This window comes from Acaromyces ingoldii (genome assembly GCF_003144295.1).
Source record: "Acaromyces ingoldii strain MCA 4198 unplaced genomic scaffold FA10scaffold_4, whole genome shotgun sequence".
Classification (NCBI taxonomy): domain Eukaryota; kingdom Fungi; phylum Basidiomycota; class Exobasidiomycetes; order Exobasidiales; family Cryptobasidiaceae; genus Acaromyces; species Acaromyces ingoldii.
This window is the reverse complement of record NW_020290250.1, coordinates 1,936,700-1,950,195: the sequence shown is the minus strand read 5'-3', so window position 1 is coordinate 1,950,195 and position 13,496 is coordinate 1,936,700. Positions and strand designations below refer to the sequence as shown.

General features: G+C 58.8%; 5 protein-coding genes across 5 annotated transcripts; 3 read left to right on the top strand and 2 right to left on the bottom strand.

Moving 5' to 3' along the window:
* Nucleotides 1-326: 326 nt before the first annotated feature.
* Nucleotides 327-3,018, top strand: FA10DRAFT_287537 (kinase-like protein; the record flags this gene model as incomplete). The annotated part of the gene is made up of 16 exons (XM_025524146.1): nucleotides 327-364; nucleotides 691-727; nucleotides 795-817; nucleotides 878-911; nucleotides 979-1,184; nucleotides 1,256-1,385; nucleotides 1,457-1,477; nucleotides 1,527-1,573; nucleotides 1,649-1,734; nucleotides 1,804-1,866; nucleotides 1,929-1,936; nucleotides 1,999-2,229; nucleotides 2,392-2,402; nucleotides 2,490-2,722; nucleotides 2,784-2,848; nucleotides 2,908-3,018. 16 exons carry the CDS (start codon nucleotides 327-329, stop codon nucleotides 3,016-3,018), a joined length of 1,344 nt encoding a protein of 447 aa, XP_025376877.1.
* A 1,276-nt stretch (nucleotides 3,019-4,294) lies between these two features.
* FA10DRAFT_275791 (NIF-domain-containing protein) lies at nucleotides 4,295-6,015 on the top strand (the record flags this gene model as incomplete). Its single annotated transcript, XM_025523284.1, has 3 exons — nucleotides 4,295-4,372; nucleotides 4,430-5,327; nucleotides 5,395-6,015. 3 exons carry the CDS (start codon nucleotides 4,295-4,297, stop codon nucleotides 5,796-5,798), a joined length of 1,380 nt encoding a protein of 459 aa, XP_025376876.1. The 3' UTR covers nucleotides 5,799-6,015.
* FA10DRAFT_287535 (hypothetical protein) lies at nucleotides 6,007-6,384 on the bottom strand (the record flags this gene model as incomplete). Its single annotated transcript, XM_025524145.1, has 1 exon — nucleotides 6,007-6,384. The coding sequence occupies one exon, from the start codon at nucleotides 6,382-6,384 to the stop codon at nucleotides 6,007-6,009; it is 378 nt and encodes a 125-aa protein (XP_025376875.1).
* A 319-nt stretch (nucleotides 6,385-6,703) lies between these two features.
* On the bottom strand, nucleotides 6,704-8,494 carry FA10DRAFT_151084 (DUF1751-domain-containing protein). The gene is made up of 3 exons (XM_025518100.1): nucleotides 8,102-8,494; nucleotides 7,713-8,043; nucleotides 6,704-7,652 (listed from the first exon to the last, which is right to left on the bottom strand). Exons 1-3 carry the CDS (start codon nucleotides 8,314-8,316, stop codon nucleotides 6,900-6,902), a joined length of 1,299 nt encoding a protein of 432 aa, XP_025376874.1. The 5' UTR covers nucleotides 8,317-8,494; the 3' UTR covers nucleotides 6,704-6,899.
* An 812-nt stretch (nucleotides 8,495-9,306) lies between these two features.
* FA10DRAFT_151061 (WD40 repeat-like protein) lies at nucleotides 9,307-12,499 on the top strand. The gene is made up of 3 exons (XM_025518099.1): nucleotides 9,307-9,548; nucleotides 9,626-9,774; nucleotides 9,845-12,499. Exons 1-3 carry the CDS (start codon nucleotides 9,485-9,487, stop codon nucleotides 12,293-12,295), a joined length of 2,664 nt encoding a protein of 887 aa, XP_025376873.1. The 5' UTR covers nucleotides 9,307-9,484; the 3' UTR covers nucleotides 12,296-12,499.
* The last annotated feature ends 997 nt before the right edge of the window (nucleotides 12,500-13,496 follow it).

Genomic DNA, 13,496 nt, shown 5'->3' with positions numbered 1-13,496 from the left:
CAGCACTAGACAGGGTGGAGCAACTAGGAACTCCACCACCGTCAGCGATCGCGCGTCTCCCCTTGCTTTCCTCTTCCTCTCTACCTTAGCATCATGACTGTCTCTGTTCATCCCTCCTCCTCAGATGGCAGGGGCAAGGCTCCTTCCCGTGTCCGTTTCAGCGAAAGCTGCCTTCGAAAAAAGGTTATTCTTCTTTCTTTCCTCTGTCATTCATTCCCCTGCAATCTGCTCCAGATGCCTGTCACGTTCGATCACTGAAGCGCACCTTTCCTCCTCCCCGAAGCCCGCAACTAGCACAGTGTACATTCCTGAGTCACTGCGATTCAATGGCCACGATCGTCACCACCTCATCACTGGGCCGCTGGTGCGCAGGGTGCCGAGTGCACGAAGCAAGACCAAAAACGTCCCCGATTCGACTCCCTCCCCCTCACACAGCAGTCAGTCCTTGTTACCCTCTTATCCTTCGGATCATGTCTTCCCTCCAGTCCCCTTCTCCTTGTCTCTCTGTCTCTCAATCTTCAACACGGGGCCAAATCTCGCTCTGACACCTTCTCCTCTCTTGTCCCCTCATTCCCTTCCCTGCCAGTCTTTTTCCTCGCAAAGAGGCGCGCATTCAAAGTGGGCCGCTCAGCGAAATGGTGCGAGACAATGTACCGCTGCTTGGACCAACACTAAACATCTATCTTGCAGCGACTATCGGATCAAACTCCCACATGTCTCCAAGGAGGTACGTGGATCACGAAAGCCGGGCATGATTTGGAAAACGACGGTGGCTGATGCCCAGTCCTGGACAGCACATCAAGTTCTTTGTCCATACGTGCGTTACTTTGCTTGTATGTTGAATTGTCTTTTCTTGCCTAGCTGAAGAACTGTGCAGGAGCGACGACCAGAGGACGCTCGTCAGCTGCGAGGTATTTTCTTGTGTGCATCTTCCCATAAATTTGCGCTCACCTGAATGTATGTCCCTTGGGCACAAAGGACACGTCTCGCCACGGTATCCTCTGGAACGGCGTACATCTCAAGCGCGGTGAGGCAGTCGTGCTCAACGATGGCGACCAGATTCGCCTGCTTGGAAGAAACACGCCTGCGCTCGAGTACCGCAGCGGCGAGCACCCCTTCACGGACAAGAAGAAGGGCGAGGCAGTCCTGGGACGGTACATCGTCCACTCACGCATTCTAGGGACGTGCGTGAAAATCAGCAAGGCTTTTGACATCCTGCTTTGAAGATCGACGGTGCTAATGCATACACACGCAGTGGAGGGTTCGCCGCCGTCTTTCTGGCTCACGACACCGAGACGCATCGGCAGCTGGCGTGCAAGGTGCAGGACCTGGCCATGCTCAAGCGCTCCTCGATCAGCACGCGGCAGCTGCGACAAGAGATCGCCGTGGGTGAACCCCTTATCTTGGTCTCGCTTGAGACATAGAACGGCTCACCGTTTGATGTTCCGACACACAGCTCCTCAAGAAGATCTCGCATGTGAGCATTTCATTTTGAGCACGGTCGGTCGATGCTCATCACTGTGCAGCCCAACATCAACAAGATACATGATAAGATTCAGTCAAAGGAGCGATTGTCGGTCTTCAATTTCAGGAAAAGCATGTCGAGAGCCGGTTATTTTGCTGACTCGAAGAACGGTTCTCTGCGCAGGTACATCTTCTGCACATTGGCCACAGGAGGCGACCTCTTCGAGTTGCTCCAGATCCGTGCTGTTTTCCCTCACCTCGAGACAAAGTGTGGGTGCGACGCTGGTCATAACACGGCATGAGATCTCATCTGCTTTCATTTTCGCTCTATGTTGCCAGTCGTTTTGATGCAGATCGTCGAAGCATTGCAGCACATTCACAGTCTGGAGATTGCCCACCGAGGTATGAGCTAAAGTCATCCTCATGGCACCATCCACGAGACTGAATTTGATGATGGATGACAGACATCAAGGTAAAGGCTGCAGCGGCAGCGATGGTGTAGAAGGTCTGCTCACATACCCTGACGCTGCACAGCCTGAGAACATCCTCGTCATCTCGAGCCCTGACAGCTATCCGCATGTCCAGCTGGCCGACTTTGGCATGGCGTTTGCCTCGGCCAACCAGGAGACGGAACGCGTAGACCAGGCGGGAGAGCGGCAGCACATCCCAAGGGGTCGCAGCGCCTCCGTCGGTGGCACGGTGCACTACCTCTCGCCCGATGCCCTCCTGGCCAAAACCAAGCACACATGCTACGACCCCTTTGCCGTAGGTGATGCCTCAGCGATTGCCTGTCTGTACTTCGCCCTCACATTTGGCTTCTCGACAGCACGATGTCTGGTGCATCGGTCTGATGATCTATGCAAGTGTCTCTCTGTCTGCCTCGCTTTCCTATGTGCCTCTGTCTGACGCAAGTGTACGCTTCCTCAGATCCTCCTCACGTTAGTGTGTTTGCCTGTCAGTCCCACCCCTCCAGCTAAAAGCCAGCTCCGTTCGTGATTCCAAAGGAAGCACCACCCTATCGACAGATTCAACGTCCTGGACAGCAACGAAGACATCGAAGCCTTTCTCCTCGAAGAGGCCCTCGCTCGCAAGCTCATCTCGGCAGAGCAATACCAAATGCAGCGGGCCTGGTGGCTGCAGAGCGCCACCGCCAGTAGCATCAGCAACGCATCGGATGCGGCCCAGTCGCGGGAAAAGAGGCAGATCCTCGCGCGGATCTTTGATGTGTCCTTTCTCGCCGAAATCGACGATGCTGGCGGTGAGTAAAGAGAGAGAGAAGGTGCGCGCGCTGGTCACTGGCTGACAAGCCACGTCGCTAGCTCGACAAGCAATGGCGAGGCTCAACGAAGTCAATTCAGAAAGACGCATCAAGGCAGGGGACATCGTGCGTAGGATGAGAGGGTATGATTGTTGATGTATGCTAAAGGCTACAAATACATGCAGGCCGACCTGACCTGGTTCGCAAAAGACAAGGAGACGCTCGATGCCGTATACCGCGCCCGCGTCCTCAAGCATGACGTTGCGGCGGCGGACCTGGACGAGGAGCTACGCTGATGTCAGTCAGGCACAGGAGACAAAGAGAAAAGAAGAGCAAAAATCAGGAGGGTTGCCCGGAGAAATTGGGTTTCGGGCCTTTTCGGCAGCAAAATCGAGGTTGATGGCCCCGTATACGCAGACCGTCGTGATTGTATCATCACATGAGAGTAGAGGAGCAGCGCAACAGACCAACTCACCATTCTTATCATACAAGCGGTCGCCATGACCGTGTCCATGTCACGTAATAGTACGACCTCATCTGAGGAAACACAGACAACGTCAGCCATGTCGTTCTCGCTCGATGAGAAGAAAGAGAGATGGAATGGAGCTCATTTATCAGCCTTTAAATATCCTCACTAACCCAGCCCCTCTTTTTGAGGTGACTGGTCGGACGGTAATTTCCAGCATCTTGAGATGTTGAAATAATCATGGCGAGGCGGCCTCAAAGGGGTACTCACTGTAGGATGTAGTGGCGACCCGGCCTGCGAGTGGGGAGGATGGCGAGACGCAGCGAGCAACTGCGGAGCGAAGCGAAAGTCAGCCTCGGCGCTCGCACAAACAACAGACAGTACGAAGAGAGTGCATGTGAGAGAGAGAGGATCGATGGGCAAGACTCAGGAGCGTGCTGTTAACGCGAACCAGGACCGCGAGACTCTAGTTTGTATGTGTGCTTGACCGGATTGTTTCACCGGCATCATTGTCCCAGCCCCGCTCCTCGCCGCTCTTCTGCTGCCCTGGCTCTACTCACGCATTGCTCTGCTGGCTCTCTACTTCGCGCACGACGCCATTGGACCGGCGGACGCTTCTCTCTGATGAATGCAAACTCGCGGTCAGCCAGGTGCTCCGTCACAAGAGACAAGAGGAAGAGGAGGCTTTCGGTTGGGTCAGGTGATTCAGATATTATTTTGATGGATACGCTTTCAGTTGGCATCAAGCGTGAAACCTGTTTTCATCGCTCCCAAGCCTCCCCTCTCTTTCTGGAGCGCTTCTTTCGCAAGCGCTGTACTCACGAGTCCTGCTCGAACCGGCGTCCGACGGGCGTGTTGAAGGGTGAGAGGAAAGAAGAGATTTTGCAAGACGCTTCTTTCTTTTCCGCTCCCTTTCTATTTTTTTCAAAAGGTCGGAAACACGTGCAGCGCTCGGGCGAGGGAAAATTTGGTCAGAGAAAGGGCGATGGATCTTCTGCATCGACGAGGCATCAGTCGTAAGCCAATCAGCAGCAGCAGCAACAACAGCAGCAGCAGCAGCAGCAACGATGGCGTCGGTGTCGGCATCGGTCTCGCTCCTCCGGACAATGGCCGTCGGGAGAAGAGGGATGGCCATGCAGAGACGGCTTGTGCTGTCAAGCGTCGGCTCGAGGATCTCGTCGCAGGTGCAACCGCTACAGTTGAGGACGTACGCAGAGGGACGGGGGCCGGCAGGGCCAGAGAGATCCACAGGGGACCAGCAGACAGAAAAGAGGAAGGAGGAGCAGGGGGGCGTCAATCCAGACGAGGACGCGGCGCTGTCGTCGGGCGTCAAGGCCGAGGAGCCACGGGCGGCCGGGTCGACGTCGGCCTTTGACATCGACACGTCCACCTCGCAGCTCGTCGCCGCCGCCGAGACGCAGCAGCAGGAGAAGCGGACGGGTGCGCGGGCGAAGAGCAGGCAGACGTCGCAGGAGCGGAGCCGGCGGACGACGACGACGATCCTCGGCGGTCTCGTGCTCGTCGGCGTTGGGGCCAGCATCGTGAACCTGGGCCGGGAGTGGGACACGGTCGAGGAGCGCACCAAGTTTGGCGACGATCCGCTGGGACAGAGCTTCTTCGGCCGGCTTCGGCTCCGGTTCAAGTCGATGTACACATCGCTGCAGGCGCCGGCGTGGGAGAAGCTGCTGCCAGACCCGCTTCCCCACCCGTACCAGCGGCCCTACACGCTCATCCTCGACCTCGACAACCTCCTCATCCACAGCGAGTGGTCGCGCAAGGACGCCTGGCGCACCGCCAAGCGGCCCGGGCTCGACTACTTCCTCGGCTACTTGTCGCAGTGGTACGAGATTGTCGTCTTCACCCGGCAGCCCTTCTACATCGTTGGTCCAGTGCTCGAGAAGCTGGACCCAGACCACCGCTACATCACCTACACGCTCTTCCGCGAGAGCTGCCGCATGACGGACGAGGGCCACGTCGTCAAGGACCTTGCCGCGCTCAACCGGGACCTTAACAAGGTCATTGCGCTCGACACGGAGCCCGAGGCAGTGGAGCTGCAGCCAGAAAATGCCGTCATTCTCAAGAAGTGGGAGGGCCAGCGGGGCGACACTGGCCTTGTAGAGATGATTCCCTTCCTCGAGGGTGAGTGTGGCCGTCATATCCTTAAAGATTGATCGAGATAAGTGACTGATTCATCACAACCATCCAGCAATTGGCATCTACAACATCCCCGACGTGCGCCAGACGATCAAGGCCTACGAAGGCACCCACATCCCCACCGAGCACGCGGCCCGGCAGCGCGCGATCAAGGAGGCCGAGGAGGCCGAGTGGCGCCGCAGACACACGGGCTCCGGCTGGCTCGGCGGGCTCAAGGATCCCACGGCATCGTCGGGCCGGGTGCCCAAGTCGTGGTACGAGCAGGAGCGGGAGCGCTTCCAGCAGGGCTACATGGAGGACCAGCGGTACTGGGCCGACAACGTCGAGGCATTCCGCAAGCAGGCAAAGGAGGACCAGGAACGCCAGCTGCGCGAGATGAAGCTTAGTGTTTGGGGCCTCCTCACGGGCCAGGGCATGAAGCCGCCGGGGGCCGAGGACACGCCCGCGCCGGCCTGAGCCGCAGTGCAATCTACCCTACATTCACCCTTCTCTGTGCTGATTCTGTGTGCTGTCTCTCGTCTCGCCTCTTCTCGCCTCTCTGCCTCTGTTTTCCTTTGTGTCAATCCCTTGCATGTCTCTATGTGTGATGGCTTGGCTCTATGCCTTGTCCTGGCTCTATGCCTTGGTTGCTCCTTCTGCTGTCCTGATGCAATCGCGCCTGGCATCACCACTCCAGCGAGAAAGCACCCGGCATCCTGTCGTGCTTGTCTTTGCTTTGCTCGCCCTCGACTGCGACCTTGCAAGTCGCCGCCGCCGCCGCCGCCGCCGCCGTCGCCGTCGCACTAAGATTAGGCCCACCCTTCTTGTCGCCCCACCAGCGCTCCCGCCACACATCGACCTCCTCGCGCCAGAGATCGACGACGCAGGGCTTGCAGCTGCTCCCACAGCACTCGTCGGCGCCCGGCCGCGGCGGGGGCGCATCGTGTGGCCGGCGCGCGGCACGGAGCAGCTGCTTGTGACGCGTGTGCGTCGTGCGGGCTCGCGCGAGCGAGGCGGCCGAGAGCGACGGCACGTCCGACGCGTCCGCATACACGGGCTTCATTGCGGCGTCATTTGCTTCCCTTCCACTCTCTCGGTCCTTGCTCCTCCTCCTCCTCCTTGCCTGCTGCCGACACGGGGCGAGCTGTGTGGGCGAGAGTGCGACGTGTTGCAAGAAAGACGTTGAGAAGGGTCGTGTGCGAGAAGGCAAGATCTTTCTCCGGGAGAAAGTTTATTCGGAGCCGGTCTTTGCCGCTAGAGGCAGCAGCGTCAGGAATCGCAAGCCACCACGACAAGGTCAAGTGCCGCCCACGAGAGGGTGGCAACGGACAAGAACTTTGATGTGGACCTTCTTGCCAATGATAGCGTGAGGGAAGCTATCACTTGCAACCTTCAATTTCGTTTCTAGTCCACACGTAGCAGTAGGGGTAGAGGTAGTGGTAGTAGTACGTGGTTGCAGTCGTCAGGAGGTGGAAAGATGCTTTATATGGAAAGGGATGAGGGTAGTCTCCGGTTCACAGGAGATGCATGGTGGAAAGTACAAGGAAAAGAAAGGAAAGGAAAGGCTCTATTCTTTGACTATCTTGTCGGCGTCACGCCAATGTCGCCGCTCGACTCTGCCTCGCTGTGGTCGTTGTCTGCGGGTGTCAAGTCCGAGACGACGACTTTGGGCACAGCAGGTGTTCCATTCGCGTTTGGCTTCTCGCTCGCAGCCTCCTGGTGGGGAGGCGCGGCTGTCTCTGCCGCTGGTGTCCGTGGTGGTGCGCCTGTGCCTGCGCCTGCAGCTCGGGCAGCGGCCGAGTTGGACGAGGCTGGCGATGAGCCGGCTGCAGCAGCGGCTGCTGCGCCGGCCTTGACCCGTTGGTCGAGCGCCTTGAGAGCCATCGCCCGTCTTCTCTCAGCCTCCTGCCTCGCCGTCGTGGCCTGGCCGCCTGCGTGACCTCCTTGTCCTCCACCTGACCCTCCCGATGCTCCGCCTGATCCTGCGCCTGCGCCTCCCACCCCAACAGCCATACCGGGAAGACCGGCGCCGACACCCAGCTCGACGTCGCCGAGGGCACTGTAGTGCCACGGCTGCACGACGCCGAGCTTGATGAATATCCCATAGAGGAAGTTGGAGATGATGGTGACGGGCGTGTGCAAAAAGGGCGGGAACCACGAGACGAAGCTAAACGTTTCGGAGCGGTCGCCGCGGATACCCCCTTCGCCCGGCTTGAAGAAGCGAAGGTAGGCCCAGGAGAGCAGCCAGCCAAATTGGATGAGGATAAAGGGACTCGGGTAGCCGAGCAGGCAGGTGATGTTGGAGAACGTCACGTAGGCCATGGGCAGGTCCTGTAGAGGTCATCGGTCAGCGTCACTTGCCAACATAGAGAGGGCGTTTGCGCAACTCACCCGGACACGGATGCGAACGGCACCCTTGAGCAGCTGGATCTGGTGCTCGGGAATCAGCTGGGCAAGTGCGACGAGGAAGCCGGTCTGGAGCGCCTCGAGGCCGTGGTACTGAGTCCCATACATGCCCACCTCGCCGCGGGTGACGGCAAAGAGGACAAGGGCGATGAACCAGGCAATGATGTTGGAGCCGACGATGACAATGGCCGAGAAGCGCACAAGCTCAAGCGGGCCCCAGATGCGCTCGAGGTAGCGCCCGGCCAGGGGAAGCGAGACAGCCGAGATGAGAAACTCGATGAGCGTCGTCTCGCAAAAGGCCGACGTGATCAGCGTCCTGGATGGCGAACTAGGAGTCAGCACGCGAGGTACATAGCAGGACAAAAGACACAAACCAGGGATAGAGGAAGCTGCTGCCGGGGACAATGACGAGCCAGGGAAAGGCGACGGCAGAGTCGTCCTTGCTGAAGCTGATGACATGGAGGCCGATGGGCGTCAAGGTGAGCCGGAGCAGGGCGAGAAAGAGGGTGAAGAAGAGCAGCGCCGCCGTCAGACTCCGCGTCGCAATCGGGATCGAGCTCACCGTCGACGCGAGATTGAGCACGGCCATGGTGTCTCTCTGGCGTTGCCAACGAAGAAAGGGCTGTACTGCTGCTGCTGCTGGCTGTCTGTCTCTTCTGCGAGCGCGACGAAGTTTTGCTCTCGAGACTTTTAGCTTCCTTCCCTCGGGCCTAGCGAGACTTAATTTTCAATTCCACCCACGCGTCGCTCGCTGTACGTTCTTGTATTGGATTCGACTAACGAGCTGCTTGCTCCTGCTGCGCTCGCGATTCTCGTCTAGGAGTGGACCAGCGGGTGTAAGGGTTGAGTCGAGTCTGCAGAGAGCTCGACAGGTAGGTTTGCTGTTGATAGCTTTGGATGAGGCACGACTAGGAGAGGGAGCGAAAGAGAGCGCGTCTGCACAGCATGATTCCAGGTGTGCTTAGCGAGACGACTCGAGGCGACGCACGCGCGTTCAACGGCACTCTGCCTCTCTTTGTCCCCTCTCGCTCTTTTTTTTTGCCCTTTTCCTTTTTTCTAAAAAATAAGTCCTCTCGGTCGACCAGTCCCTCGCTCTCGCACCTTCACCCATGACTACTACTGCCAACCGAGGCAACCACCACCCTTCCTACCCCTACTTCTACCGACCACAGTCCTCAACCGAAGCGCCGCTCTCGCCGACACCACGCTCTCTTACCTCTTGAAGGACTCTTTCTCTCCATCTTGACCCCTCCTCTTTTTGGATTTCCCTCCTTCCTTTTTTTTTCCCCCAATTCGCTTTTATCAGTCGCATCAGCAGCTCGCCTCCGTCGCAAGCCAGCATCGACGATCCACTCAGGAGGGAAAAATAAAATTTGGCAGATTACTCCTGGGGACCGCATTCGAGAGAAGGCTCTATTGGCAGCGACGAGTCTGGCTTGCTTGGAGCTTGAGACTTGTCGACTACTACTGCAGGGCCGTCGCCAGTCGACATCGCCGATCGCCGAGGCTCGTTGAGCTGAGCTTGCTCGCCGCCCATCCAGCCCTTCCTCGTGCCCCAGGCTTGCGACTACGGTCGAGCCAAGGACGGATGCCGCTGACCGGGTCCAACTTCGCCAGATAGAAGCATCCAACCAGGCTATTGCTCACTTCGTCCATCAACAGAAGACGAGAGCGGGGGCGAGAGGCGACCATCAATCCGTGCACGGGAGAAGGAGGCCGTAGAGGTTGCTGCGCCCGTCTCTGCATCGCCATCCACCATGGCGCCAGTCTGTACGGCCTCGCAGATCAACCTCTTGATCTATCACTACCTCAAGGAGTCAGGTGAGTTGGATCCACTTTGCTTTGCCCCCTCCCTCTATGCTCGCTCGCTTGGCCGCAGCTGACCGTCCTCTCGACAGGCTTCCACCACAGCTGCTTCTCGCTCAGACACGAGAGCCGGCTCGATGAGGAGCCGCTGAGCAAAGAGGCCGTCATCGAGCCCGGCCAGCTCGTCAAGGTGCTCCAAAAGGGCCTCCTGTATCTCGCCGTCGAAGCCCATGTCAATCCGGTTAGTAAATGCCAGGTGTCCAGAAAGTTTGGTAGAATACAGGCATGCTGAGACTCTTCTGCTCCCTCAGGACGGAAGCGAGAAGCCATGTTCGGCCGCCTTTTCCCTCGTGGGACCCGCACACGTCTGCGACGGCCAGCCGAGACCAACGCCGTCCAAGGAGACGACGCCGGTGCCAAGGAAGCTCACGCCATCGCCACCACCGGCCGAAGTGAGCACGCGCAAGGAGATGTCGGTGCAGACGCAGGCCGATCGAGTCGGAGGCGGAGGCGAGTCGTCGAGAAAGAGTACGTCGCGGGCCTCGTCGATGGGTGCGCCTTCGCCAGGCACCTTGGCCAAGGTCAATGGGCTCCATCCAGGCACAGCAGAGGCAGGGACAGGGACAGGGACAGGCTCCACAGCGGCAGAGGAGGCTGTCGCATCGACGTCGACGTCGTCGCAGCTTGCATCGTCAAAGACGAAGCTCGATGCAGATAGCCCGAGAGAGACGACGCCCGGACCATCGTCTTCGAAGAGAAAGACTGCCAAGTCAGGCGGCGGAGCCAGTCGTAACGAGAAGAGAGCGAGGAGGGATACGACCGAGGAAGCGTCTGGTTCAGCAAGGGGAATCAACGGCCGGGGATCCGTGCCCAATGCCGCCTCAGGGGAAGAGGAGGACAATGCAGCTGCCGAGGGCGACGAGGAAGAGGATGACGCGCCGACACCACGAAGCGGCAGCAACGGCCACGGCAATGGGGGCCGAAACGGCAAGGGTCCTGGCGGAGGCAAAGGCAAGACGGCGGCTGCTGCCCAAGCCTCAGCTGTCGACGAAGTCCGGGGACCAGCTGGCAAGAAAAAGAAGAAGAAGAAGAACGCCAGCGACGAGTCGTCTGCAGCAAATGCATCGCCGTCCGCAGCGTTAAAAGAGTCAAAGGCAGCCAAGGCAGCCGAGGCGAATCGGATACCGACGCTGAGCGCAGTAGCAAAGAGCAAGGAGGTGGCCGACACCGACGTGTTCCGCTTCCGTGGACATTCTGCCGAGGTCTTCTTGTCGGCCTGGAACCCGACGGTGCCCGGCCTGCTGGCCACGGGCGCCGGCGACGCAACAGTGCGCATCTGGGACCTTGGCTCAGCCATAATCGCAGAGGCCGACGGCGTCGAAAGTGCCGTCGATGCAGCGCCACCGCCGGCAGTGTGCAAGCACCTGCCAGCGACGCACTCCAAGGACGTCAGTGCGCTCAGCTGGAACCCCGACGGGACGCTGCTGGCGAGCGGGTCCTACGACGGCATCCTCCGGCTCTGGACCCCGCAGGGCGACCTGCACCTTGTCATGTCGATGCATCAGGGCCCCATCTTTGGCGTTCGATGGAACCGCAAGGGCAACCTCATCCTCACTGGCTCTGCCGACGGCACGGCCATCGTGTGGGACCTGGGGAGCGGCAAAGTGCGGCAGCAGTACAGCCTGCACTCTGACTCGGTCCTCGACATTGACTGGATGACAGGCTCGATGAGCGACAGCCAGCCAGGCATGGGCGACGATGCGACGTTTGCCACGTGCAGCGCCGACAACAGCGTCAACATTCTCCGCATCGGCGAGACCAAGCCGGTCAAGACACTGCGGGGCCACGACGACGAGGTCAATGCGATCCGCTTCGACCCCACCGGCAGCCTCCTGGCCTCGGTCTCGGACGACATGACGGCGCGCATCTGGAGCATGGACGCCATCCTCGCCTCGTCGTCGGCCAGCGGCGTTGCCTCGTCGCTCAGCGACGTCAAGGTCAGCAAGCGTGAGCGCTCAACGCCCAGGCCCTCGGCGCGGGGCGGCAGTGCAGACATGGACGTCGATGAGGAGTCGACGACACAGGCAACCGATGCGACGGCGGCCGCTGCGTCTTCTTCAACCTCTCATATTCAAGCAGAGTCTCAAGATGCGGTCAACGGGTCTTCCTCCTCCTCATCATTGGCAGCATCGGCAGCGGGGTCGAACCGCAGCGAGCTGTGCAGGCATGTCCTCAAGGGCCACACCAAGGAAATCTACGCCGTGGCCTGGGCACCCAAGAGGTCCGATGGCGGCCCACGTCTCCTGGCGACGGCCTCCTTTGACGCAACGGCCCGCATCTGGAATGCCGACAACGGCAGCTGTCTCCGCGTCGTCGACCAGCACACGGACTCGGTCTACAGCGTGTGCTTCAGCCCCGATGCACGCTTCCTCGTCACTGGAGGCATGGACCACCGGCTCTTTGTCACGAGCGTCGCCGACGGCAGCCTCGTCAAGGCCTATGCCGGCACCGGCGGCATCTTTGATGTCACCTGGCACGTTCAGCGCACTTCTGGTCAGGACGACCAGGTCAAGAGCGGTAGCGGCGCCCCGATGCAGGAAGAAGAGGAGGAGCAGAAGCCGCAGCAATCCGACCAGGCCCCGAACCAATCGCAGGAGGAGAAGCGCGGCAGTCTGTCATCTTCAAACAAGCAACACCTTGCCCTTTCACAGGCCGACCGGACCCTGGTGGTGCTCGACGTAAGCGACTTGGCTTCGTCGTAGCTTCCTCTCTACTCTTTCTCTCTCCCTTCTTCTTCTCATTTCTAGTCTCTTCTTTCTATCTCTCTTTTCCTCGCTTCTCTCTTCTTTCCTCTCTCCTCTGCGTGTACAAGTATGAGTATCAGTAGCAGTATCTTGGGTAGTATCTCTCTTCATCATCTCCTTCGCCTCGCCCACCCTCGATTTCTTTCCTCGTTGTATTCTTCCACGGATCTCTCCTCTTCCTTCTTCTCTCTTACCCCGGTGTCTGAAACAACAACAAATGAAGAGCAGTAGCTATCCTGTTTGTCCTCCGCTGTGAAATGACGGATTCAGATGACGTGGCTGTTATCTGTTTGGGCGGAGCTTTGTCCGAGGGCCGCTAGAGAGGACTGACTCTCTGTGGCCGTTGAGAAATGTAAGGCCACCAAATGAATCACCAACCTGGGGTTGCCGCACGGATCAAAATGAAAGAGGCCGAGCGGACCACCGTGGACCCTTCGAGCGAGGGAGCGAGAAGGGCACGCGAAGTTGCGATTGCCCGCCTCCCATCAGATCATATGACGTTGTGCATCCTGGAGACGCAAGAGAAAACTTTTCTATTTACAGTAATGTGGTAGAGTGGTGGTAGATTTTGATCAGGTCACGAGGATGGAGAGGCCACGACTCGTCAAATGCGGTAGAGCACAGGGAAAAGTTTTTTGTGTTGTTGCATCTACTACGCGCGCCAACTGGCCTGGCCCGAGCGAGGAAGGAAAAAACGCGTCGCTGACGTTGGCCGCATGCAGACTGCAGCGTGTCGTCATTTCTTCCTGCCGCACCTTCCCCCCGCCTCTCCCCCCTCCCCCCCAGCCCTTTGTGCCAGTGACAACATAAAAAAGAAGGAGCACTGTGTGGCAGCAGCAGTACAGAGGCCACGATCAGGACAAGATTTCTTGGGCAGGGGCGGAGATTATTGAAGGCAATCGATGCGTCTTGTTTGAGAGGCCGTGGGGCAGTGCCAGCCCTGTCGAAAAACGTTCGACCCTGTGTGTTGCGAAGAGCCAGTCCAGATGCGTACGTAACTACTGTAGCCCAAGGGCAACTTTGGTCGTCGTTTCGCACCCCCCGGGGGACCAAATAAAAGGGTCTGACCTCCTCCTTCTCTCCTTCGCTCCACTACTACTACCATCACCTACCCCCATCTACCCTTGCTTTGATTACCACGGGGTCTTGTTGAAATAGT